Source organism: Lissotriton vulgaris, chromosome 3_1, assembly GCF_964263255.1.
Source record: "Lissotriton vulgaris chromosome 3_1, aLisVul1.2, whole genome shotgun sequence".
NCBI lineage: Eukaryota > Metazoa > Chordata > Amphibia > Caudata > Salamandridae > Lissotriton > Lissotriton vulgaris.
Window position 1 is genome coordinate 1106151862 of NC_141689.1, and position 27315 is coordinate 1106179176.

Below are 27315 nucleotides of genomic sequence, written 5' to 3' on the forward strand. Positions count from 1 at the left end.
TACCACATCAACTTGCTGGAATTGAGAGCAGTCCACCTGTCCCTCAAAGCGTTCCCTCCCTCGCTTCAGGAGGAAATGGTTCTAGTACAAACGGACAACACCACCACAATGTACTATTTGAACAAGCTGGAGGAACACGCTCAAGGACTCTATCACTGGAAGCTCAGCGCATCTGGCATTGGCTTCTGGCTCGCAAGTTGTCTGTTCAAGCAGTCCACCTCCCAGGAGAGCAGAACGGGAGGGCGGACGCACTAAGTCGGCACTTCGAAGACAGAGAGGACTGGGTCCTCAACGACGAAGTGCTAGAAGACATTTTCCAGTCTTGGGGTCGTTCTTCCATAGATCTCTTCGCGAACGACGTAAACAGCAAATGCCCAAGCTTTGCCTCAAGGTTCTACCGACCAGGAACGAGAGGGAATGCTCTTTTGATCGACTGGTGAGGGGAATTTGTGTACGCCTTTCCACCCCTTCCGCTGATCCCGAAGGTGGTGAGCAAAGTAAGCCACGCGTGCACAACAATGATCCTGATTGCCCCCGACTGGCCGAGGCAATGGTGGTACACGGACCTACTTCACCTGTCAGTGTCTCCTCACAAGAGGCTTCCATGCAGGCCGGACCCGTTATCGAAGATGAACGGGAGGATTCACCATTTCAACCTTCCGTCACTGAACTTGGCAGCATGGCTCCTGAGGTCGTTCAGCATGGCCATCTAGGACTGGCACAAGACTGCATGTCCATTCTGAGAGAAGCACGACGCCCTTCCACAAGACATTCTTACGCATGCAAGTGGAAGAGGTTCTATATGTGGTGCATGCAGAATGGCCACAATCCGGTGAAGAGTCATGAAGAAGCAGTTCTTCCATACTTGTTGTACCTGGCTAAGGCAGGGTTCAAGTTTAACTCCATTAAGGTGCATTTAGCCGCTATAACTGCTTGTAGGCGATCACCTTCACAAACCTCTTTTTTCCAGTTGCCAGCAGTAAAGGATTTCCTGCAGGGTCTGAAAAAGGTGTACCCTCCTGTACGTACTCCTTCTCCTCCCTGGAAGCTGAACCTAGTACTATCAAAGTTGATGGGCCCTCCTTTTGAGCCCATTCATAAGGCTACTTTACAGCATATTTCCTGGAAAGCGGCTTTTTTGGTAGCGATTACGTCAGCCCGCAGGGTGAGCGAGATTCAGGCCCTCTGTACCAAGGAACCATATACAGTGTTTCATTTGAATAGAGTAGTGCTGAGAACGCACCCTTTTTTCCTGCCGAAAGTGGTGTCAGATTTTCATGTCAATCAGTTGATCTCTCTGCCCACTTTCTTTCCCAATCCCTCTACTCCAGCTGAGAGGGCTTTACACTCTTTGGACTTGAAAAGGGTTTTAAAGTTCTATTTGGACAGGTCCAAGTCGATTCGACATTCTGATCAGTTATTTATTAACTATGGATCGATCAGAACTGGTCATGCAGCATCGAAACGTTCCATTTCCAGATGGATCGTCTGGTGTATCAAACTTGCTTACCAATTGGCGCAAAAACCTCTGGGGTTTACCCCTAGAGCGCATTCCACTAGAGGTAGAGCTGCCACGGCAGCTTACCTACAGAATGTGCCCATGTCTGAGATTTGTAAAGCGGCGACCTGGAGGTCTGTCCATACATTTACTAGACATTACTGTCTAGATTCTGACACGAGAGCAGATACCCAGGTAGGCCAGGCCTCCCTGAGGAATCTGTTTAGCAGCTGAGTTATTGGCTGTTATGATATGGTTGGGTCATGTACTTCTCATTAATCTGCAGGTGGTTGATGGGCTTGCTATTCTATTCAGTGCTTATGACTATTGATGAGGATCCCCTGGAAGAGAAGGATAAGTTGCTTACCTGTAATCCTAGTTCTCTTCCAGGGGTATCCTCATCAAAGTCATAAGCAACCCACCCGCCTCCCCAGGTAAATGAGATTTGGTACTATTGCAATCTTATGGTTGAGCCCTGTCTTCAAGGGTATGCAAAGAACAACTGACCTAACTATCACCCCTGAGGCATGATGGGAAGCCTGGGGTCAGGGCTGCCTTAAAGGCACGGTGCCAGTTTTTTTGTTGAAAATGGTTTCATTTTCTATGCTATTGTTTTACAATGCAGCCTGAGGGCTAACAATGTCTATTTATAAGCAATTTTCAGGATTTATGAGTGGTTTTACTCATTAAAACACAAACTTCAAGGGAAATTTGACCTAATGTGTTTTTGTTTCCTTACTAATTGCAGTACATGTACATGTGTTTACATTGTTTTAGCCTCAGTTTTGGAGCTGCATTGGTGTGAGAAAAATAATATATGTATGTACATATATGGGGAGCGAGATATATGTGTTTTTACATATATATTTTTATATTGTTTCCGGGGTCCCGCACATGGGCGGGAATATTCAGTGCTTATGACTTTGATGAGGATACCCCTGGAAGAGAACTAGGATTACAGCTAAGTAACTTATCCCATATATAAATGGGTACATATGATGAGTCAGTACATGTATGAGTGACTGTATAGAACTATTGGTGATTGAGTGGATGTGTGTGTAGATCTTGGAATTACTGAATAGGTGTGTTGTAACTGGTATTGGTATCTCCATTTTTTGAAAATGTTAGTGTCTATTTTTATGTGTGTGTGTATCAAAGGTTATATTAGGGTGAGAGGAGGTCTGCTACTCTATCACGATGATATCATCAGTGATGTCATTTGAGATGTCATCTGTGATGTCATGAGAGATGTCACTGACCATGTCATGAGTGATGTAATATGTGACATCATCAGCAGTGCATTGCAGGCGCGCAAGATATAGTTAGCTGAACTAACTATAACAGGAGAATGTCTATGGTTTTGTACGTGTGAAATGCCCAACTAACTATAACGCCCCTGAAACCTATGGTTTTTTCAGTGAATTTCTAAGGTTTTTTAAATGCTAATTCCTAACTTTAACATGCCTGAAACCGTGGGTTTTTCAGTGAATTTCAAAGGTTTTTTAAATGCTAATTTGTAACTATAACGTGCCTGAAACCTATGTTTTTTAGTTTATTTCAAAGGTTATTTAAATGCTAGTTTCTAACTATGCCTACAGAGGTAGGGCATGTAAAGAAAGAAGAAAAACACACAGAAAGAAGAAAAAGAAATGCAGAAAGAAGCAACAGAAGTCCTCAAAGACGAAGAAAAGTGCATGAAGAAGGAAGTCATGCAGAAAGAACAAAAGGAGGAGCTGAAAGAGGCCTTGTTGCAAAATCATGCTGTAACCTCAACTTTTTCAGATGGGTACTGGTGGTAACTGACTCTGACTAACCAGTCCTAGAGGCAGTGCTATGCTAAAAGACACTTAAACGAGAGTTAAAACATCTACATACACTAGGGAACACTATGGGTTGGGGTACCCCTGTTATTAGCATGACCTCCTTTGTAAGCCCCTAATATATAAGGCAGGGGAATTAAAACTACCTCCTAAAACGCGCCACAGGGCGCATTTGCACACTGTTGAAGGGGGGGCTGAGCTGAAATGTGCAAACCCGCCCTGTGGCTGTTTTAATTTGGTGGATAAAGTCCTCTTGAATCCTGAGTGTCCCTTGGGTATAAGTAGCCCACCAGGTATCTCCAGTTAGCGCCACAGAACTGCGTTGCAGAGAGGTGTAAAAAGGGGCACAGCCTGGACCACCTCTCTACAATGCAGCGGAGTGGCGCTTACTGGAAGCACCTGGTGGGCTAGTTGGCCCCCAGGGGCCCTCTGGATTGAAGGGGAATTATTTCCCCAACTTAAAACGCGCCACAGGGCGTGTTTACACACGTCACCTCAGGCCCCCTCCCCTCCCTTCACCACTATGTAAATGCGTCCTGAGGCCATTTTAATTTGGGAGATTAAGTCCCCTTGAATCCTTAGGGTTCCTATGGTCCAACTAGCCCACTAGCTACCTGCAGTAAGCGCCAAAGAGCTGCGTTGCAGAGAGGTGTAAAAAGTGGTACGGCCAGGACCACCTCTCTGCAGCGCAGCACAAGGTGCACAGTCAAAATATCGAGTTCGAAATCTCGACCTACAAAAATATTGTGTTGGAAATATCGAAAGTCCATGATGGGGCCGATTCCGATCCTGGAAAAACGCTGTACAAATCGTGTTATAGAGCGTTTTTCCCATACAACTCGTACTTGTAAGGATTCCCCTACAACCTATGAAGTACGATCCATACAAATAGACGCACTCCATTCAAATTTACAAAAAGACCATACAACTCGTATATACAAGTGATTCCGATTCGGATTGCTCTGTACGCGACGTCCCCATGTATTCCCGGCAGCAGTTTACAACCACCCGTCAAGTACGATTCGTGCAAACGGCACTCCGTACGGCTCTTTTTTTATAGGAGCCAAAAAGTGCCGGGAAAACCTTGTACGCCCTGAAAACAGTAGGAGACAGACCCCCCCATGTACGCGTTGTACATCCCATGAATACAGGGGTATGGTGCGTATATACGGTGCGTACAGATGACACGGAAAGTGGGGTACGGTGCGTATAGGCGATGAAGGGGTACTGGTCGTGTACGAACCGTACAAGCACCGTACCCCAAAATCGCGTATGTACGCACCGTACCCCAAAATCGCGGATGTACGGTGCGTACATGCGCGATGTTGGGGTACGCACCATACACACGCCTCGCATGTGGGGGGACCCCTGTACGCCTCATACCCCTATACGACCCGTACCCCGGTATGAGTCGTACCCCCAGAACGAGTCATACCAGGGTACGAGGCGTATAGGGGTTCGCTTTGTTGCCCATTACGAGTCATTCACCGTATACAGGCCATTTTCCGTACAAATCGCATGCTGACAACCCGGTACGAATCGTACTTGACGGGTTGGACAGCCTTTTTAAAAATTGTATGGTCTTTTTTACAAGTCCCTGTCGTACAGCTTTTCTCGATCCGATTAGTAAGGATTGGGCCGATCTGTATGTATTTTTCCTGTACGAATCGTACTACACGGGTTGGAAGGGACTTGTACAATTTGTATGGAAAAAAATACGGATCCGATTTGTATGGAAAATAACAACCCAGGATCAGAATCGGCCCCCAAATCGAGGTCAAAAATATTGTTGGACAGAATATCGACCCTAAGGTAAGTAATATCGATTTTTTTTATATCGATGTAAGTAATATCGAAATTACTAATATCGATATTTGTATTAATATTATGTATTTTATTATGAATGTGTAATATTTTTTTTAAGTATTTTACTTGTTTTAAATTGTATGTGTATTATTTTTATATATTAATAATGTTATTTTTCAGTAAATTGGGAAGTAATTTAAATGTACTAAATTTATTATTAATTTTTAGGAATTATAAATGAATTTTAATTAATGTTTGTGTTTATTTCTGTAGTGGGTTGTGGGTTTATAGAGGAATTGGGTGGGAAGTAATTTAATTATAATTAATTAATGATTTTGTTTTATTTATTGGAATGGGTAAATATTTTATTTTTAACTAATTATTAATTGGTAAGTAATTATTTTATTTGATAATAAAAACATGTAATTGGTGATTAATTTTTTTAATTGGTAAATAATTACTTTAATTGGTCATACATTTTTTTAATTGGTAAATCATTTTTTCCATTGGTAATTAATGTTTTAATTGGCAAATATTTATTTTAATTGGTAATTATTTTTTTATTTGGTAATTAATTTTGTTAATTGGTAAATAATGTTTTTAATTGGTCATTATTTTTTATTAATTGGAAACTATTTTTAATAAATTGGTAATCAATGTTTCATAAAAAGTATTAATTGGTATGAAAAATAATTGTATTGTTTAATATTTTTTAATTGTGAATTAATTTTAAATAATTACATTTGTTTTGTAAAGAAAAATATTTTATTGTTCAATAATTATTATTTGGTGACTAATATTTATTAGTTAATATTTATTGGTATTTATTGTTAATTTATTGTTAATTATTCAATAGTAAATTTGTTTTTAATAATTATTAATGGGTATTTGTAAATGATGTAGAGTTATTAAAAAATTAAATTATTTATTATTTTAAATTCAAATTTTTCTTTAAAGTATATTATATTTAAATTCTACGCTATCCAATGTTTTCCCTACTGTTTCACTCTCTGGAGTTGGAATAGTAATTTGTATCCCTACGCTATCCAACGCTTTCCCTACTGTTGCAGTCTGTGGAGTTGGAATAGTAATTCTAACCCATACGCTATCCAACGCTTTCCCTACTGCAGCGCCTCTGAAGTTGGAATATTAATTTTTACCCCTACGCTATCCAATGCTTTCCCTACTGTAGCACCCTTTGGAGTTGGAATAGTAATGTTTACCCCTACGCTATCCAACACTTTCCCTACTGTAGCGTCCTCTGGAGTTGGAACATTAATTTTTACCCCTACGCTATCCAACGCTTTCCCTACTGCAGCACCCTCTGGAATTGGAATAGTTATTTTTACCCCTACGCTATCCAACGCTTTCCCTACTCTAGCGCCCTCTGGAGTTGGAATAATAATTTTTGCCCCTACGCTATCCAAAGCTTTCCCTACTGTAGAACCCTCTGGAGTTGGAATAGTAATTTTTACCCCTATGGTATCCAACGCTTTCCCTACTGTTGCCCCATCTGGAGTTGGAATAGTAATTTTTACCCCTACGCTATCCGTTTTCCCTACTGTTGCACTCTCTGGAGTTGGAATAGTAATTTTTACCCCTACGCTATCCAACGCTTTCCCTACTGTAGCGCTCTCTGGAGTTGGAATAATAATTTTTACCCCTACGCTATCCAACGCTTTCCCTACTGTAGCACCCTCTGGAGTTGGAATAGTAATTTTTACCCCTACGCTATCCAATGCTTTCCCTACTGGTGCCCCCTCTGGAGTTGGAAAAGTAATTTTTACCTCTACGCTATCCAACGCTTTCCCAACTTGCCCCCTCTGGAGTTAGAATAGTAAATTTTACCCCTACGCTATCCAACGCTTTCCCTACTGTAGCACCCTCTGGAGTTGGAATAGTACTTTTTACCCAGACGCTATCCAACGCTTTCCCTACTGTTGCCCCCTCTGGAGTTGGAATAGTAATTTTTATCCCTACGCTATCCAACGCTTTCTCCACTGTTGCATTTTCTGAAGTTGGAATAGTAATTTTAAGTGTTATTCTATCTAATGTTATCATTACTGTAGTTTTTTTGGGACTTTCAATAGTAGTTTTATTTATTTAGCTATTTAATATTTTTATTATTATTTTTGATAATGTAGTATATTATTAATTTTAAAATATTATTAAATGTATTAAATATAATTATTTACTTTTTATTTATGCAATTTATAAGTTATTAAAATAATTATTAAAACTCATTATTAGGTAAGTATATATTATATTTTTATGTATATGTTTAATTAATATTATATTATTGTATATGTATTATTTTTTAATTTTAAACAATATTAAATATTTTTAACTATGTTTATTTGGTCTATAAGTATTATTTACATTATTTTACACTTTTTTTTATTTAAAAAAAAACGATATTTTTAATTAATATATTTTTAACTTCGATATGTTTTTTTTCGATATTTTTGTACTTACCATGTTGTAGATAGGCTGTCGATATTCTTCCTTCCGATATTCCAACGCCGATTTTTGTGTCGGTCGATATTTTTTACGTCGATATTGTGTCAGTGAGCCGCAGCACAATGGGTCTTATTGGAAGCACCGGGTGGGCTAGTTGGCCCCCAGGGGCTCTCATGATTGAAGGGGAATAATTTCCTCAACATAAAACACGCCACAGGGAGCGTTTGCACATGTCACCTCAGGCCCGTCCCCTCGATTCGCCCCTGTGTAAACACGCCCTGGGTCCGGTTTAAGTTGGGAGATTAAGTCCCCTTGAATCCTGATGGTCCCTAGGGTCAAACTAGCCGACTATGCATCTCTAGTAAGCGCCACAGAGCTGCGTTGCAGAGAGATGTTCTGGAGCCACGCCCCTTTTTACAACACTCTGCAACGCAGCTCCATGGTGCTTACTGGAGGTACCTGGCGGGCTAGTTGGCCACCAGGGACCCTCAGGATTGAAGATGAATTAATTCTGCAACTTAAAACACGCCACAGGGCATGTTTGCGCACATATCACCTCAGGACCCGCCCCCTCCCGTTACCACTGTGCAAACGCGCCCCATGGCACGTTTTAAGTTGGGGGATTAACTCCCCTTGAATCCTGAGGTCCCTGGGGTGCAACTATCCACCAGCTACCTCCATTAAGCGCCACGGAGCTGCGTTGCAGAAAGGTGTAAAAAGGGGCGTGGCCGCAGAACACATCTCTGCAATGCAGCCCCTTGGCGCACCCTGGAGGTTCATGGTGGGCTAGTTGGCCCCCGAGAACCGCAGTATTCAAGGGGAATTCATTCCCCATCTGCAAACGTGCTGGGGGGCGCATTTGTATAGTGCTGCAGTGAGGGGGCGGTGCCTCCGTGTGATGCCGATTTTTTTCCCATTTTTTTTAAGAAGAAGTGCTGTGTGGCCCCCTTCTTTTCCTTTTTTTTGCCCTGGGGACCCCATCCCCCAGGGTCTGGCCCATTTTTTATTTAAAAAATATTAATAATTAGGAAGGGGCCGTGTCGCCCCCCACCCCTGGCCTTCATCAGCCCCGGGGACCCTATCCCCCGGGGCATGGCTTTTATTAATTTTTTTAAATCTTTTGGAGGGGGGCTGCATTGCCCCCTCCTCAGGCCACTTCTGGCTCCGGAGACCCCATGTGGAAAAGCAATTTGGTTTGCATTCTAAAAGAGAAAGCAAGTTTCCCTCCTCTCTCTTTCGAAATGCAAACCAAGTTTGCTATGGCAGGGTGGGAGCCGCGAGGCTCCCGCCCTGCCATAGCAAACTACATTGTCCCGGGGGTGGGCACCCCGGGACACTGCAGGAGCCGGCCCTGGGGGGTGGCAGTCCCCAGGGCCAGGACAAGGCTCTAGGAGGGGGCACGGCTCCCCTACCAACATTTTCAAAGCCCTGGGGCTTGGGGGTCCATAACGGACCCCTAAATTTAAACTCTTAGTGCCCCAGGGGCGAGCGTTTCCCAGGGCTGCGGGGGGGGGCGTGAGCCCCCGCATATATTTAAATGAAGCCCAGGAAGTGGCGGTCCCTGGGGCTTGGGGGGCCTTTGAGCCCCCCACCTACTTGTATTGAAGCTCGCTGGGCTGGCGGTCCCCGGGGCTGGGGGGACTGTGAGCCCCCCCGCACATAATTTTTTAAAGCCCCTCTATGCCCCCAATTCACATAAAAGCATTGCCCCTGGGACTTGGGCCCCCGGGGGCTAATTACCAACGAAGTGCGGGAGCCTGCGCTTCATTTATTTTTTTTATCGCTAGGATCCGCGCACCCTGTGCGGACTTTGCCGGAAAAAAAAGATTTTGGCCCTGGGGGTCTTTGTGGCACCCCCTAAGCAGGCCTGGGGGGTCAGGGTGTTTCTACCCTGCCCCCTTTATGCGCTTTGCACATTTTTATCTCTGCTTTCTTGTGCCTCGGTTCTACTGAGGCACAAAATGGCTGCTAACACTTCCTGATTTGGAGTGTTGACAGCCAATTAGCATGAAGCTCGTGCTCGAGAGGGTGCGCGGATCCTCCACGCCCATAGATATATATGTGATTTTACTTTTGATTTTCTCAGGAACTACTGAACGAATTTACACCATTTAACCAAAAGGCATGACTCTGACCCAAGGGCTACTTTTTTGCCAAATTTGGTGTAATTCCGTTCAGCAGTTCGGGCTGTAGCTGCGACTGAAGATTCCTATTGTAAATTGCATGGTGGAAACACGTATTGGGACCCCCCTTTTTTCTCGGCTCCCGCTTGACGAATCATCAAGAGACTTTCAGGATAGGAGTAGACAAAGGTTGTAAAAATTTTGCAAAGATTCGGCAACCGGCGCCAAAGTTATTGGGATTAGAATGTTGCGGATTTCCTATGGAAAACAAGTCCTAACTATAACTACCTACTAGCGACCGTCAGTAGGTAATATATATATATATATATATATATCTGACAGAGACGCTTTGCTGGTTGAAATAGATCGGGTTAATGGACTGTTAGAAGCCACTGGTGAGATTGAGCTAATCAACAAAACTAGAAAAGAAATAGATATTCGTTTGTTAAAACATGAAGAATCTATCAAAGAACGCAAGATACAAAAATTTGCGCGTGACCAACACGACTACGCAACAGGTCGCATATTCACTTTCGCAAGAAAGTATGATTCTTACAAACGGAAGGCCATGTCCAATCAACAAAAAACAGGGCCAATAGCTGGGCCATCTGCAACCGTCAACACTGATGCTGCAGATTATATCCTTGGCTTCTTACAGTGGATCGGATGATAGCCGGTCACTAACACATGCAGACCCAATCGAATGTACTAACTTCTCTGACGTGGATGAACTTAATTTTGTAAGCGAGGACCGGAGGTATTTTCTGCGCCCCTGCAACCCTCAAAAAGCACAAGGCAGAGCAACAGCCAAAAGCGACGCAACAGGAGGCGCAAACCCAAAGAGTGGCGCAATGAGAGGCAATGCGCGCAGAAATTGGAACAAATAACGAAAGAACATGAAAATACAGTGATTAACTTAACAGATCTGGTTTTATCAAAAGCAGAAGATCAGCTTTTATCATTAGGTCTGTCTTACTGCCCACCTAACAATTTTTGCTATACCCAGGCACGCATTGATGTGTTTAAATTTATCAGAAAAATCAAACTCATGAAATATTTCCAACTTCATCCCATGCATGTAAACACAACCAATGCCAACCCTGAAGGAAGCCAAGGAAAAACTTCACTACAAGTAAAAAATCTTGGAGGCCTACAAACGCTTCTTTCATTATCACATGAGGACAGCTCACAAGAAACACCAACGGTGAGCCAAGTTATCACAGTCAATAAACCGGCATCCAGCCCCTTTCGCGGCAAATCAACTTTTCTACCTCTGATGCCTAAGGACGCACTGGATGTTTTCAGTGACAGAGTAGTCACTGAATTAAATAATTTAAACAGGAATATTTTGGGAAGAAAAAAACAACAAGAGTACAATTACAAACAGTACCTAACACTAATAAAGAAAATACAAGATGATCCATCGGTGATTGTTAAGAACGCTGATAAGGGTGGAAATACTGTATTGTGGGCTAAAACTGACTATTTACAAGAAGCCGCAAGACATTTGGGGGATCCCATGTGCTATACTAAAACAACCAAGTTTGCCATGATGAAAAGCAATGAATCAACACGCAAAAATATTAATCATTGGCAAAGACAGGGACTCCTCACAAAAGAAGAGGTCAAATTTCTAAATGTTCCATTTCCAATTACCCCAGTGTTTTATCTGCTTCCCAAAATTCACAAACTCATATTTCCTGTTCCTGGTCGCCCTATAATTTCTGCACGAGGTAGTATGAATGAAAATTTATCAAAATATGTTGATTTTTTTCTCCAACCACATATGACCTCACTCCCTTCCTATTTAAAGGACACCACAGACTTTTTAGTTAAAATCAAAAATGTCAATTGGTGCTCTGATTTCTGTTTTTTGGTAATGGACATTGAATCTTTGTACACTAGTATTCCTCATTCCGATGGTTTAGAGGCTACTAAATATTATTTGGACACACGAGATGCAGTCCTGCGAGAACACAATGCCACGTTACTGGACATGATAAAAATCTGTCTCACCAACAATCATTTCCAGTTCAAAAAGGACATCTACCATCAAGAAAGAGGAGTGGCTATGGGCTCGTGCTTCTCCCCCAGCTATTCATGTCTACATGTTGGCTGGTGGGAGGAGCACGTGCTACATAAATTACATTGCCAGTGGCTCCCATATTTAGTCCACTACTGGCGTTTTATAGATGACATATTTGTCATCTGGAAAGGCTTGCAGGATCAGGCCCAGTTGTTGTTGGGGTTTATTAGAGGTCGGCAACTGGCTGATCTAACCTATGATTTGGTGGGAGCCACGGACATCGCCTCAACTTTCGGCTTACCCCTGGCCATTATGACCCTTGACGCCACCAAAGCGTTCGATAGGGTAAATTGGGCATACCTAAATTCAATAATGATTAAATTCCATCTGGGACCCAAATTTTGTAGGACCATAGGCTTACTATATAACAACCCTAGAGCATCTCTACTAATAAACGGTACACGAACAACTCCTTTTAAAATCAGTTGAGGAACAAGGCAGGGCTGCCCCCTTTCCCCCCTTCTCTTTAATTTATATGTAGAACCGTTTGCACAATCCATCAGGGAGGATACCAACATTCCATATTTCACTTTTTCGGGCTGGGAAAAGAAGATTGGCCTCTATGCCGATGATATACTCATATATACAACAGATCCTACAATGGCATTCCCCATCATTATAAAGAAAGCGGAAAACTTCGGGAAATTCTCGGGATACGAAATTAACGCAGGAAAAACCGAAATAATGGTTTGGAATATCCACAATCTTCAACTCCCGACAAAATCCTCAATGAGGTACCTCGGAATCACAATAACTAAAGATCTAGATCACTTGGCTCAAAACAACTTAGCCCGTATTTCCCGTGAATCCCAAATTCTGATGAAAGCCTGGTCTTTTCTCCAGCTGAACATCTATGGGAGAACTAGTCTGATAAAAATGAGTATTCTCCTGAAATTCACTTTCATTTTTAATTCCATTCCGCTAATCTTTGATACCAAGCAGCTTGCAAAATGCCAGCAAAATATTAATTTGTTCATTTGGGGATAAATCTAGTAGATTAGCCTGGAAAAAATTGAGAAGGAGAAGAGAAAAAGGGGGGCTTGCTTTGCCAGACCTGGAATATTATGCTTGGGCATTTCATCTGACCCACTCTAGGTAGTTACTTAAGCTCCCCTGGGAAAATGCAAATGGGCTTATGTACAAGGCAATGCTACTGGGTTCGAACCTTCCAGTGAATGGTTTTCTCTTCAAGTTCGGCCACCAGACGTTTTTCAAAAAAATCAGATTAAAGACCCTATTGAGTAGTTCAAAAGAATGGTCCCAAATAAAATCTAAGACTGGGATAGGACACTTATCCGAACATGCCCCAATTTGGGACCTACCGGGACTAGCACCACAAGAAGCCAACACAGCCAAAAGAGTCCTGTTGGACGCAGGGATCACAAAGTGGGGGGATCTGTTGACGGAAGGATCAATTTTGGACTGGGATATCTTCAAACTTAAAGTGACATCACCACTCTCCTGGATAGTATATCTACAAATAGGAAGTTGGATTCGGACTCAAATCAAGAAGAAAGGAATGATGGGACAGGAGAGTCTTTTAGAAAATATCCTAGTTGAAAGACCAGCCGGAAAAAAGGAAGTAGCACTCTTCTATTGGCATATTATAGAGGATGGAGAGCGAGACTTTAACCTCCCAGAAAATCTTTGGGGCGCGGAGGGAGAACCAGATAGGGGAGATATTTGGGAGGAATCTTTTACCCTCCTCTATAAAATCGTCAAGCCAGCATGGCTGAGGCGCAATCATTTCTTCACACTTCATAGAGCGTATTACTCTCCTAAAAGGCTGTCGAAATTCCAAACAGGGAAGTGCTGCAGTAAATGCTCTTTACCAGCAGCGTCAGATCTGCATATGTTTTGTGAATGTCCGAGCATTGCCACTTTTTGGCATGAAGTTAGAACAACACTCGAATCTATTCTTAGTGTCACTATCCCGTGGTCATGGTCTTTGATCATTTTCGGATTATATCACAATATCAAGGGATCAGAGAGAGATTTTTTGTTTTATGCCATCTTATTGGCTAGAAGAGAAATTTGTAAAAATTGGATTAACATAAATCCCCCAACACATGTAGAGTGGCTGTCTTCATTATATGCAACTTCGAAGCTGGACCTATCTAGAACATGCAGCCCTCGATCTCTTAAGTTTTGGCACCTTTTGATCGATTGGAGGAGGGATAGTTAGCCAACCCGGGGTTTTTTTTGGGGGGGGGGTTTTCCCCCGGGTCCGATGATTAGGCCTAAAATCTCTCTGTCCAAAAAGGGTGGTATCGTACAGTAACTGGACAACTGGCCGAACTGGTCTGAAGGGAGTATGTCTATTCAAGCTCTGCTGGAGGCGCGGAGGCCGGCTCTCTGGGCACCTGGAGCTCAGCATTGGGGTCCTAGGCGCTATGGGGGGGTCGGTCCTCGTGTTTGATAGGAAAAGAGCACAGTTGGACTTTATGGCTAATGAGGACAAAAAAAAAACCCCAAAAAATATGTTGATTTTTTTCTCCAACCACATATGACCTCACTCCCTTCCTATTTAAAGGAAACCACAGACTTTTTAGTTAAAATCAAAAATGTCAATTGGTGCTCTGATTTCTGTTTTTTGGTAATGGACATTGAATCTTTGTACACTAGTATTCCTCATTCCGATGGTTTAGAGGCTACTAAATATTATTTGGACACACAAGATGCAGTCCTGCGAGAACACAATGCCATGTTACTGGACATGATAAAAATCTGTCTCACCAACAATCATTTCCAGTTCAAAAAGGACATTTACCATCAAGAAAGAGGAGTGGCTATGGGCTCGTGCTTCTCCCCCAGCTATTCATGTCTACATGTTGGCTGGTGGGAGGAGCACGTGCTACATAAATTACATTGCCAGTGGCTCCCATATTTAGTCCACTACTGGCGTTTTATAGATGACGTATTTGTCATCTGGAAAGGCTTGCAGGATCAGGCCCAGTTGTTTGTTAATGATATCAACATTAACACTCGCAATCTAAAGTTTACATACACGATCACTTCAAACTCGGCTGAGTTTCTAGATGTACAAATCTACAGTAAACAGGGCCAGCTTCATACAAAGCTACATAGGAAATCAACGGCGGGAAATTCAATTCTCCACGCTGGTAGTGCCCATCCGCCCCACACCATTAAAAGCATTCCCTATGGTGAATTCATTCGCATTAGGAGAATGTGCAGTGATAATGATACCACCAACCAGTGCTTAGCAGAATCAGTGCAGAGGTTTTTGAAGCGGGGATATAATTTAAAACTTTTAAATGATGCCCTCTCGAAAGCGTCATTACGCTCGAGTGATGAACTCTTGATTCCCAGTAATATGACCACTTCGGAATTTAATTCTACTTGTTCTGTACGTCTAATTACTAACTACTGCATACAAGAACGGAAGATTAGACGGATCATTAATTGCGAATGGCCTATTGTTTTAACTGATGTCATCTTAGGCCCAATTCTGCCACAATTACCTGCTATCACCTTTAGGAGGGCTCCTTCAATGAAGGATGCATTAGATAAATCTCAACCTGAATTAACTCCTAAACCCCATTGGTAGGCCAAAACAGGTTTTTTCAAGTGCACTTCATGCCTTGCTTGTTCCTTTGCAAAAAATGGAACACATTACAAATCGGCATTTAGTGACAAACTCATTGCAATTAATGAACATCTAACTTGTCGCAGTGAATTTGTCATATATAAACTAACTTGCACCTGTAATTTGTCATATATTGGTAGCACGAAGTTGCCAGCAAACCAACGTATTCTGCAACATGTGCGAGCCATAGTCAACTCGGACAGTAATTACCCAGTGGCTCGCCATTTTAAAGCCATCCACGATAATTGGCAGACTTACAATACACACTGTTAGGCTCAGTCCCCAACCCCGGACGGGGAGGTGATCGTGAAAAACTCCTCAGGCAAAAAAGAGACATACTTCATTTTACTGCTAGATTCCTGCGTAGGGTCCCCCAGGTCAGTGATGCCCTAACTGACTTTATATATGCCCAGGTCAGGTGACCACACTCTAAGGCGGCAAAAGCAGACCCCGCCCCTATTCTAGAAGGTTCCAGGAGCTTCCCTACTCTAACTATGGGCAGGCAAGGCAGGCTGGTATTGCAACAATGTTTAAGGGTTCCAGCCAGCTCTTGGCAACTAGGGTGCTACTAAAAAGACCACTCCGCAGTAGCAGGGGCCTGTGTCAGCCATGTTGGAAGTAGAGAGCACCTGCACCTTAGCATTGGTTAGCAATGGGAAGGTGCTCAGAGACCAAAGGCCAACAAAAAAGAAGGTGGGAAAAATGAGGCAAGGGCGAAAAAAATAGGTAAAGACCACCCTATGGCTGACAGGTCTAACACTTAACTCCAGATATACATACCTTGCTAATATAGATGTAAATGTGGAATTAAGAATAGGACATCTTAACCTCCTTCTGTGCACTTAACTGTTCGATAATTTGTCTCTAACTATTGTGGTCACAATATTGTGGCATGTACACCTTTCGGATTTGAACTTGCCTACTACAATCGACTAGAGGGAAATCTGTAGGGCCTCATTTATGAGGCTGTGCGTCACTTTTACGCCACTGGTGCGTCACTTTTTGTGACGCACCAGTGGCGTAAAAAATGCACCTTGTTGCGCCATATTTACAAAGTGACGCATCTAGGTAGATGCGTCACTTTGTAAACCCCTGCGCCACATTATACCTGCGCCAGGTATAATGTATGCAAGGGGGTCGTTTTGACGCAAGAAAGAGTCATAGAAGTGACGCAGTGAAATCTATAAGATTTCACTGCGCCATTTCATGGCCACTAATGCGTCACAATCTTACGCCTTCCTCATGGCAGGCGTAAGACTGACGCAGGCATTAACACCATGGGACTTGCCCATGTGAAAGTACACATTACTCCGTATTGGAGCTTTCATAGATTCACATACCTGAATCATTTCCCCGTCGTCGAGACGGGAGTCTCCGGTAAATAAAAAAGTAATGGTTTAGCAATATAGCTAACTGTAAAAAAGACCTAGGCCCATTTTTCTTTTGCAACCCATAACTTTCGTTATGTAAAAAAGGACGAAACTTTTCCCTTAGCCAATCAGAGGCACTCACCCTCTAGAACCCTCCTGAGAGAACCTCTGCCCCTCAGATTTTCTACTGGCATGTTCTGCTAGGGAGTCTCCTTTGAGCTCTGCTCAAAATCTCGATTTCCAACTTTGTAGAAGCTTCATATTCAGGCTATTTCTTCTGGATTAGAGAAATTATAATCTACTTCTCATCTACATTCCTGAAAATGACTGGAAAGGAGAAAATGGGTCTGTTAGAGCCTGTGCCACCTGCTCTAAAAAGAGACTCTACACAGATGACCCACATGAAGACTGTATATATTGTCTTTACCCGGACCACCAAGCAAAGGATTGCAAGGTATGTCGCACTTTCTCTAGTAAGACCCTTAGAGATCGTGAAGGACGCCTTCTAATTTGGCTTCATAAAATCAAGGCCAGAAAGGAGGTGGTTTCTAGTGATAGTGACCAGGAATCCTCCACTTCTTCCAGAAGATCTCAAAAAAGATCAAGATCTCCTCAGGCTCATTCATCCGGGGACCATCCTGAGAAGGCCCTAAAAAAGACCAGCCAAGGGCCTTCCGGGCGTAATATTTCAAAATCTCCTCAGAAAAAATGAAAGGAGAATAAAGGACTCAATTTAAAAGAGAAAGAATCCAAAAGAGCTGCTTCTGAGCCTTCAAATACACCACCTTTGGCTCCGGCATCATTCAAAAAGCCATCCTGTAGTATTCCTGAGGAGAAGGTGAAAAAATCCACATCGTCGATGAGACCGTCGACGAAGAAATCATCGGCGATGGCGATGACTAAGGTACAAGAGTTTCCATAAGTGGGTTTGGAGTGAGCGTCGACGAGGGCGTCGATGACGAGAGCGTCGACGACGAGATCGTCGACGATTGAGGCGGCGACAGCGAAGGCGTCGATGACGACAGGAGCGTCGACGACGGGAGCGTCGACGACGACAGTGTCGACGCCGGTGGCATCGTCGACGACGTTGAGGACGACAACAACAGTGTCGATGACGGGATCGTCGTCGACGGTGATGACAATGAGATCGTCGACAGAAACGTCGCCGACGATTACTATGTCGTCGGCGAGGAGTGGATCTATGGCGCTGACAACAGCTTCGTCGACGGTGGTATCGATGACAATCTCGTCGACGGGAAAAACCCCGGAAAAGAGCAGTAAGAAGATCACACCAGCAGTAACTTCTCCAAGTAAAATTACTTCATTAGTCCTGTCGCACCTTTTGGAGGAAGGTGAGTCAGAGGATGAGGGGCCCTTTGGGTATGCCACAAGCCCCTCGGAACTCCATGTAAAATGTCAGGATGAGGATGATGAGGAAGGGTATGAAGAATACCACAGTGTCACATACCACCGCTACCAACAAGAAACTCAGGAACAGATTGTAGCAATGCCATCATCCATGTTGACGGATTTACAATTTTTGTTGGCGGATTTTAAACTGAGGTTTCCTACGTCAGGAGTTTCTCAGGACATTCCACCTTCACGTCCTTGTTCAATTCCGACCACTTCAGTCCGCAGCACAGAAACTTGCTGGATACTGCTCCGCTGACACCTCAGGTCCAACAGCAGCAGGACCCTGTGACAACAGATGATGATGATGACAGCGAAGAAGGGGAGCTACCAGAACCCCACAGAGAATGGGATGATTATTTGATTCCTTCTCCGCCTTCGCCCACCCAGGTACCGGCAGATTCTCCACCGGTGGATATTGGTGGATTCCACAATTTAATGGAAAGGGCAGCGAAAAGATTCCAACTGCCAATGAAAACAACTCAAGCAGAATGTTTTCTTTATGACTTTAAAGAGCCGTATCAAAGATCAATCTGGTCTATACCAATTATTGACGACATATGGAAGGAAGGATTGCAGGTCATGACAACTCCAGCAACGGTTACACCAGTACTAGCAAGGCTGGATAAGAAATATAAGGCACCTGCGGACGCTCCAGCGTGTTTACTGGGCCATCCTAAACCGAACTCAATTATCTCGCAAGCAGCGCAGCAGAAGTCTCAAAATCCAGCAGCACCTATTTCGGCACCTCCGGACGGGGAGGTGCGGCGTTTTCATAACGCAGGAAAACGATTCTCCTCCATGTCAGCGCTCCTGGTCAGAGCTGCTAATGCCCCTGCCATCCTGGGCAGATATGACAGACAACTGTGGTGCGATGTAGCACCCTATATCAACCTCTTCCCAGAAGACTCTAAGCAGGAGGCGAAGAAGGTTTTGCAGGAAGGAGAGAGAACTTCGGCTGAAGTTATTGATTGTACTATGGACATAGCTACCTCAGCGTTTCATTCCCTCAGAGGAGCTGCAGTTTTGAGGCGCCAAGAGTGGCTGAGGGCCACTTCCTTTAGACCAGAGGTCCAAAATAAGATTCTGGACCTACCCTTTGATGGGGAGGATCTCTTTGGGCGCATGGTGGATGACGCCCTTCAAAATATTAAAAAAGACACGGATACAGCGAAGTCTTTAGGTGCGTTACAGTACCGGAAGGGGCCTTTTCGAGGCGCCCATGGAAGAGGACAACCCTCATATAGAGGTGGATGCCAGCAAGGAAGATATACATCCTAGCCTTCCTCTTTGCAGCCCTATCAGCAGCAATATAGGAAGAAACAATTGGGAGGCTACTCCCAGAGGACGAGGAGGTCGTTCGGGAAGAGATAATAATAAAAGACAATGACAACCTACAGATTGCGGAACCTTCTCCTCCTATCCTGTCAAATGTTCTCCTGGTGGAAGAGTGACTCATTATTTACCACAGTGGCAGAAGATAACATCGGACAAGGGGGTTCTCCACGTAATACAATTCGGATATACATTAGAATTCCTAGACTTCCCTCCTCCCACGCCACCGACATATCAAGAAGCAAAACACCTATCTCAGATGCGTCGGAGATTCGGGCAATGCTTCGAAAGGGAGCAATAGAACCGGTACCGAACTCGCAAAGAGGAAGAGGATTTTATTCCAGTTTCTTCTTGATCAGAAAAGATGCTCTGAGGTGGCGTTCGATCTTGGACTTAAGAACCCTAAATGCCTACCTCAAGAAACAGTCATTCAGAATGGTAACCCTGCAGATATTCTGCTGCTCTTAAACCCAGGGGATCAGATTTTCTCCCTCGATTTACAGGATGCATGTTTCCATATCCCCATCCATCAGGCCCACAGAAAGTTCCTTCGGTTTGTAGTGACGAAAGACCATTACCAATTCAAGGTGCTACCATTTGGCCTAAAGTCTGCACAGAGAATATTTACAAAATGTCTAGCGCCGGTGGTGGCCTATCTAAGAAGACAAAAACACCAGATATTTCCATACCTGGACGACTGGTTGATAAAGCCATCATCGCAGGAAGCAGCTCACACTTCCACCGTAGCATGCATGGAGCTGTTTGCGGATCTGGGCCTGACCTTGAATGTAGAAAAGTCATCCCTACGGCCATCCAGGACGATCAAGTTTCTAGGTGCAATCCTAGATACAACACAAAACAAAGCATTCTAGTCAGTGGAGAGACAGTTGGGACTTGTAAATCTAACCAAGGGATTCGGCAAAAGAAAGTCTCTTTCAGTCAGAAGATACAAGTCGCTTCTGGGAACAATGTCCTCATGCATACCACTTATTCCCCTATGTCGCTTACGAATGTGACCGTAAAAGAAGAACTGGATATTCAGTGGTGCCAAGCAAAGGGATCCTTCAAGGACAAGATAAGGATTACGCATCTGATGTTGCAGGCAGCAAAGTGGTGGACTCGCAGGAACAATATCTCTATGGGTCTCTCCTACCTGACCGAACCAGCTCCTTTGGTGGTCACCATGGATGCCTCTCTCGAGGGATGGGGAGCTGTCCTAAAGGAGTTACAGGTCAGCGGCCTATGGCGCAGACAAGAACAACACCTTCACATAAACCTATTGGAGTTAAGGACAATAGGATTAGCGTTGTTGGCCTTCCTGCCAAGAATAGAAGGAAGATCAGTGTTAGTGCGGACAGACAACACAACTGCAATGCACTACATAAACAAGCAGGTAGGAACAAGATCTCTCTCTCTGTCGAAAGAGGCACAGAAAATATGGAAATGGGCGATAGATCACGGAGTGACTCTAAAGGCCATACATCTTTCAGGAGATCAAAACACAACAGCGGACACCCTCAGCAGGCAGAAAACGACCTGTCACGAGTGGGAACTAGATCCGGACACACTGATGACCATCTTTGCCAAGTGGGGGATACCAACGGTGGATCTAATTGCCACAGCCCAGAACAAGAAATGCTGATTCTTTGCAAGTTGGCGTCATCAAAAGGGGTCATGGGGGAATGCGTTTTCGATGGCACGGTCTGGCGTCTTTGCCTACGCATTTCCGCCGATTCCCCTCCTGCCACCAGTACTCACGAAGATGAAGAAAGAACCGTGCAGGATGATACTGATAGCTCCTAGGTGGCCCAGACAGCATTAGTTCACGGAGCTGCTCCTTTTATCGGAGACCGAGCCACTACGTCTTCAACCAATTCCAACATTACTGACTATGGAGAAGGGACAAGTGCGGCATCCAAACCCGACATCATTGCAATTAGCGGCCTGGCTCTTGACTGCAGAGAATTTCAGCACTTGAACATTCCAGCAGAATGCAGGGAAATTCTGGCAAAAGCAAGAGCAGAAAGCACAGATAGAACATACAGGATGAAATGGAAGAGATTCTGCTTATAGTGTCAGGAGAATGCCTTACATCCTCTGCGGGTAGAGACGCATCAGATTATCCCATATTTGCTGAAACTAGCGAAATTGGGATTAGCCCATGCATCTATTAAGGTGCATTTGGCGGCAATTTCACGATACAGGAGAAACTCAGCACGTCCTTCTCTGTGGTCGGAGAGAATTGTGAAGCAATTCATGAAGGGGTTATTTCGAGTTTATCCACCCATCAGGCCTCCACCACCTGTATGGCAACTAAACGTTGTCTTGTCACAACTTATGAAACCGCCATTTCAGCCAATACACAAGGCGGAGCTAAAATTTCTCTCCTGGAAGGTGGCTCTTTTAATAGCTCTAACATCAGCCAGAAGGGTAGGAGAAATACAAGCCCTTACAATACAAGAGCCATTTCTCCAATTCAGGAAAGACAGATTAGTCCTCAGGACGAATCCAAGATTCATTCCGAAACTACCAACAGCTTTCCATTTAAATGAGCCCTTAATCTTGAAAAGATTTTTTCCTCAACCATCGACGGCGGCGGAAAAGACTCTCCACACTCTGGATGTCCAGCGTTGCCTGAAGTTCTATTTCCAAAGGATAAAGCCATTTAGAAAGTCTACACAATTGTTTGTGGTGTTTGGTGCCCCCAGAAAAGGTTTCCCGTTGTCAAAACGGGGAATCTCAAGATGGATCTCAAGTGCTATCCAGTTCTGTCACCAAGCAGCGGGAAAGCCATTGGCTGCACGTGTTTGTGCACATTCCACAAGAGCGGTATCAACCTCAACAGCTCTATTTTCAGGCGTCTCCATACAGGACATCTGCAGAGCAGCCACCTGGAGGAGTACCCATACCTTCACCAGGCATTACTGCCTGGATGCCCATGCAAGAAGCGATGTAGCAGTGGGACAAGCAGTGCTGAGGAACCTTTTCCAATGACGGTGAGCCTCTTTCTCATCCCTCCTTCCTTTCTTGGGTAAGAAAAGCACATGTTATTGTTGACTGATATTGATATGGTTATTACTGTGCGCAGGTATCATGACTTGCCTGTTAATGAGAACAAGGTGACAAAGACAAAATGTGCTATGATTTACTGCTCGCTATTCTGATTCAGGTATGTGAATCTATGAAAGCTCCAATACTGGAGTAAGAAAACAAGTTACTTACCTGGAACTGTAGTTCTCCAGTATTGGAAGCTATCATAGATTCACATACGCCCACCCTCCTCCCCTGAGAGGCTCACCTCGGATTGGGTACGGAAAGTATTATAGCACAAATGCCCGAAAATCTGAGGGGCAAGAGGTTCTCTCAGGAGGGTTCTAGAGGGTGAGTGCCTCTGATTGGCTAAGGGAAAAGTTTGGTCCTTTTTTACATAACGAAAGTTATGGGTTGCAAAAGAAAAATGGGCCTAGGCCTTTTTTACAGTTAGCTATATTGCTAACCATTACTTTTTTATGTACCGGAGACTCCCGTCTCGACGACGGGGAAATGATTCAGGTATGGAATCTATGAAAGCTTCTAATACTGGAGAACTATAGTTACAGGTAAGTAACTTGTTTTCTTGCTGGAGTTGCGTCACTTTTGTAACACACTCCAGCTATGCGTCACTTTTGCGCCTACAGATACTTCAGAAATACTGACGTATCTGTAACTCCTTGCGACATGATGCGTCATACTGTAAATATGATGCATCGTTAGTGTCGCAGGGAGAGCGCAGTGAAAAGTGACGCATCGCTGTTTTCATGCAGCGATGCGTCACTTTTCATAAATGAGGCCCGTAATGTTTAACTAATAATCTCTAGGAAGTCCATTCCTTTTCATTGTTAATGCACTATTTCTGAAAATCCTAGTATAGAGATGAACAAGTACTTTTAAAAATCAGATGCTATTCATAATTCTGTGATTTAATTTAGCAACTGGCAAAATTATGTTCTCATACTGTCCATATTACAAATTACATGGCCAATACTATGTATTGATCTATATATTCAGAGAGTACTCTTCTACGGATGTGTGTACAACAGTCTAATAAAATCTTAATGACAACAAAATGAAATAGACCTTCATTTAAAGAGTGCAACTAAATCCTCTCCCACATAATGCACCTTATATTATCCATTATTATTGCAGAAAAAAAGTTGCGGCAAATATTGATGTGGTTGTTTAACAAATCTAAACTCCGAACCCTATGTTACAACTATCTAGTCATGCGTTCCATGATTTGATAGGTACATGTATGGTTGGGTGTATTAGAATGTATGCCGTTAAAGTACTTTCATTTTTAACCTAGGAAGAATCTTTAAAAAAGGCCAGTCCTCTGGCTCCGGGAAGCCCTGCCTCCCGTCCTACAACAAGATACCCTTCACAACACTGGAGCAGATCCCCCAGGAACCACCCTGATGACTCCAAGGACTTGGACTATGAATTTAATGTGAGTAGTGAACGCAGACAAACAGGGAGTGTTCAGAAACTGGAATCTTCGCTGTGTAATAACCCTTTCAGTCCTTGGGAGGAAGTGGTATTTTGTGGTAATAAAAATAAAGATGCCCTAAACACTGACACTGTATAAAGATGTAATATCATACCTCTTTTGTGCATGAAGGCTAAAAATGATATAAAACTGCTAGTTTTAGGTTCTTTCTACTTCATAGGGTTGGCTTTGTCAGGTAAATTTGAAAAAGTAAGATATATTTGTGGTGCTGTGATCCCTAGTCCACATACGTTTTAATAAATATGTTATCTTCTGTCCTGTGACTTTGAAGTAATAAGGCATTATTTCAAAATGTAAATATCAAGGTATGTATATATTGCATAAAGTAAAACTAAGACATGATTTTGTAAGATAAACTCTTACCAAGTGGGAGACACATAGCTGCCAGGGGATCCTGGACTGTAATCATGGTGATTGAATCTATTTGCCTCTGATATCCTGGGGCTGTCTTAATAGGGTCTTAAAAACTAAATGTACCCCTTCAGCAAATGACTGTCAGAAACTCGGAAGCCAGGCACTCACAAAATCACTCTCAGCAGGAAGAAGGGGTAACACTGGGAAGCTATTACTAAGAGTGACTCAAAGAGTTTATGTATGTATGTGATACAGTGCGAACCTAGCCAGAAAGCACTGTATCCCTGTACTGGGTCAAAGACAAGTGTAAAGTCAACAAATGGTAGGAGAGGTGGATGTAATATGGACTGTTAATGCATTGTGACGTATTATTCCTTAAATAGGTGTGTTTTCAACTTTCCCTAAATTGGAGCAGGATTGAAGCAGCCCCGATAGATACAAACATATTGGTCCAAATCCTGGGTGCATAGATTATTTTTTTATTTTTTACACTTCTTAGTCTATAGTAGGATGGTGTCCTAACTGTGGGTGTACTGAAAACCATCAGAGATGGTGACCATGTCTGCAAGATAATCAAGGCTGCTGGTAATGATGGCTTTGTAAATGATGCATCTGGTTTTGAAGATGGTGCGGGCCTGCAAGAGGAGCCAATGGAATTCCATTGGAATGGTATGATGTGCTTATATTTCTTCAGGCTCTGGATTAGATGTACTGTGGTGTATAAGGTTCTCTTTCAGGGGATACTCACCAATAGTCATAAGCACTGAATAATCCCCGCACACGTGCGGGATCCCAGAGAATATAGAAATATATACATATATATATATATATATATATATATATATATATATATATATATATATATATATATATATGTGTGTATGTTGGGGACCACAAGTGCCTAGAGCTTCCGCGACATACATATATACATGTATATAAAAACATACATATGCAGCACAACATAATTCCAATATGCAAAATGCCAAAATTACATAGGGTTTTCTTCTCCCAAAAATAATCTCCCACATACACTCTGTAATAGAGAACATACACTGTAATAGTGTCATACAAGAAAATCTTTATTTTTAGAAAAGGAAAAACAGGTAATAGCAGGCTGCATAGATGAATAAACATCACAGTACAGTAAAAAACTGGAACCTTGCCTTTAAGGCTTCCAAGAACGTGGACTCTGTGCCTTTAAGACCTCCAGGAGCCTCTCTGCTCCCATCATGCACCACAGGTGACAGTTAAGGCAGTTCTTTTTTCTGGCTCCTTCTGTGAGGATACTGCAATTTGAGCTCAGCAGATTTTGATTATCTTTAGTCAGAAATTTGTTTTTTCTCTCATTTTTCGATATTTTTCACTGCAGGTTGATCTTTATCTGTTGTGACACTTTTCATATCTTTTTTCTGTCAGAATGCCAGCATTATTCCACAAATGTCCATCATGTGGTAAAAAGATGGCAAAATATGACCCACACTCGGTGTGCATCGTGTGTCTGCCATCTTCACACAAGCCTGATATTTGTAATTATTGACAGCAATTTTCAAAACTGACTTTTCGGGACAGGGAGAGCATTAAGCTCCATGCCTTGCTGGAGAGAGGTGAAAGTCATCATAGAAGTGGCCTTGGGAGCGGCCAAGAGCCTTCATCTCATCAGGAACACAGAAAACGGCGAAGATCTACCTCTCCACAGTCCAGAAAGAGACAGATTCCTGACTGCTCTCTGTCGGCATCGAGATCGCCGTCGAAAAAGCAGGCAAGATACTCATCAGCGTCGAGGGACAGATTGCAGTCGAGACGACGACACTCTCCATCGTACAAAAGTAACTCGATGTCGAGACATACTTCGGGCTCGAAGTATGCTGGTCCCAAAAGACCTTACAAGCACCTGTCGACGTCGAAACATCCGCCGACAGCGAGGAACACTCCGCCGCCTTGTCGGAGGTCAGCGTCGAGGGGTTCGCTGGCAAAGACTCTGGCGAGAGCTTACCGACTGTCGACGTCGAGATCTTCGTCGCAGTTAACCTCATAGATGCTTGTAAACATCCCTCCCCAGTGCTGCGCTAACCATTGGAACTAGTGCTGAATGGACGTCCAATGGTCGTGCGCAGCATTGGGGAGGTAGTGCTGCCGTCGGCCAGCGCCCCGACGCAGCACTTAAGGGGTTAAGGCGCTCACCGTCGAGAAAATCAACGCCGAAGAAGCGCTAGAGACAATTGATGTTGAAATCACTGGGTCGCCTGCGTGGGCGTTCGGCGTCAAAGACGACGCCGAGATCGAGGAGACGAGAATCTTCCAGCATCTCGCCGCCTAGGAAGACGAGATCGAGGACAGCACAGTCAGTATAGTCGAGGCATTGGTCGACGTCGAGAGACAAAAATCCTGTCGTCGTCTCTGAGGAGACTACAGAGAGGGTAAGGTTGACGTCGAGGTCACAACCGTTGATGTCGAGAAGACCTTCATCATCCCCGGGCCTTTACATAGTCTAGATTCCACTGGAGATCTTTCTGGCTCTGCCCAAAAAGTCACACCTTTCAATCTTTCGCCAAGATGACTGGAAGGTACTGGACAGTCGATAGCAGGGGCTGCTGGTCATAGAATTTCTGATTCAGATTGCTCTTGCACCTACTCACCGTCAAGAGTTCCCAGGAGTCCTCCTCCAACAACATCATCAAGGGTTTCTCCGAAAAGAACCCCGAGAAGGTCAAGGTCCCCATCCTCCCGCCAAACGAAGTCACAGGAGCGGTCTCGCTCGCATCATGCTTCCTCTCCCAAAAGGAGGAGGCGAAGATCACCAACGTGGTCCACATCCACCAGACCTCCGATCAAGAACTATTCGCCAATTCTGTCTGCAACACCATCCAGAGTATCCACAATTGACGACATTGGAACCTTCA

At 43.7% G+C, this 27315-nt stretch overlaps 1 protein-coding gene across 1 annotated transcript in view; it reads left to right on the top strand.

Moving 5' to 3' along the window:
• Window positions 1-27315, top strand: part of LOC147727495 (uncharacterized) — a 507629-nt gene that overhangs the window by 196869 nt on the left and 283445 nt on the right. Inside the window, exon 6 of the mRNA XM_086963127.1 lies at window positions 23861-24001. Within this exon, the coding sequence (XP_086819253.1) occupies window positions 23861-24001 (141 nt within the window). The remainder of the gene's footprint in view (window positions 1-23860; window positions 24002-27315) is intronic.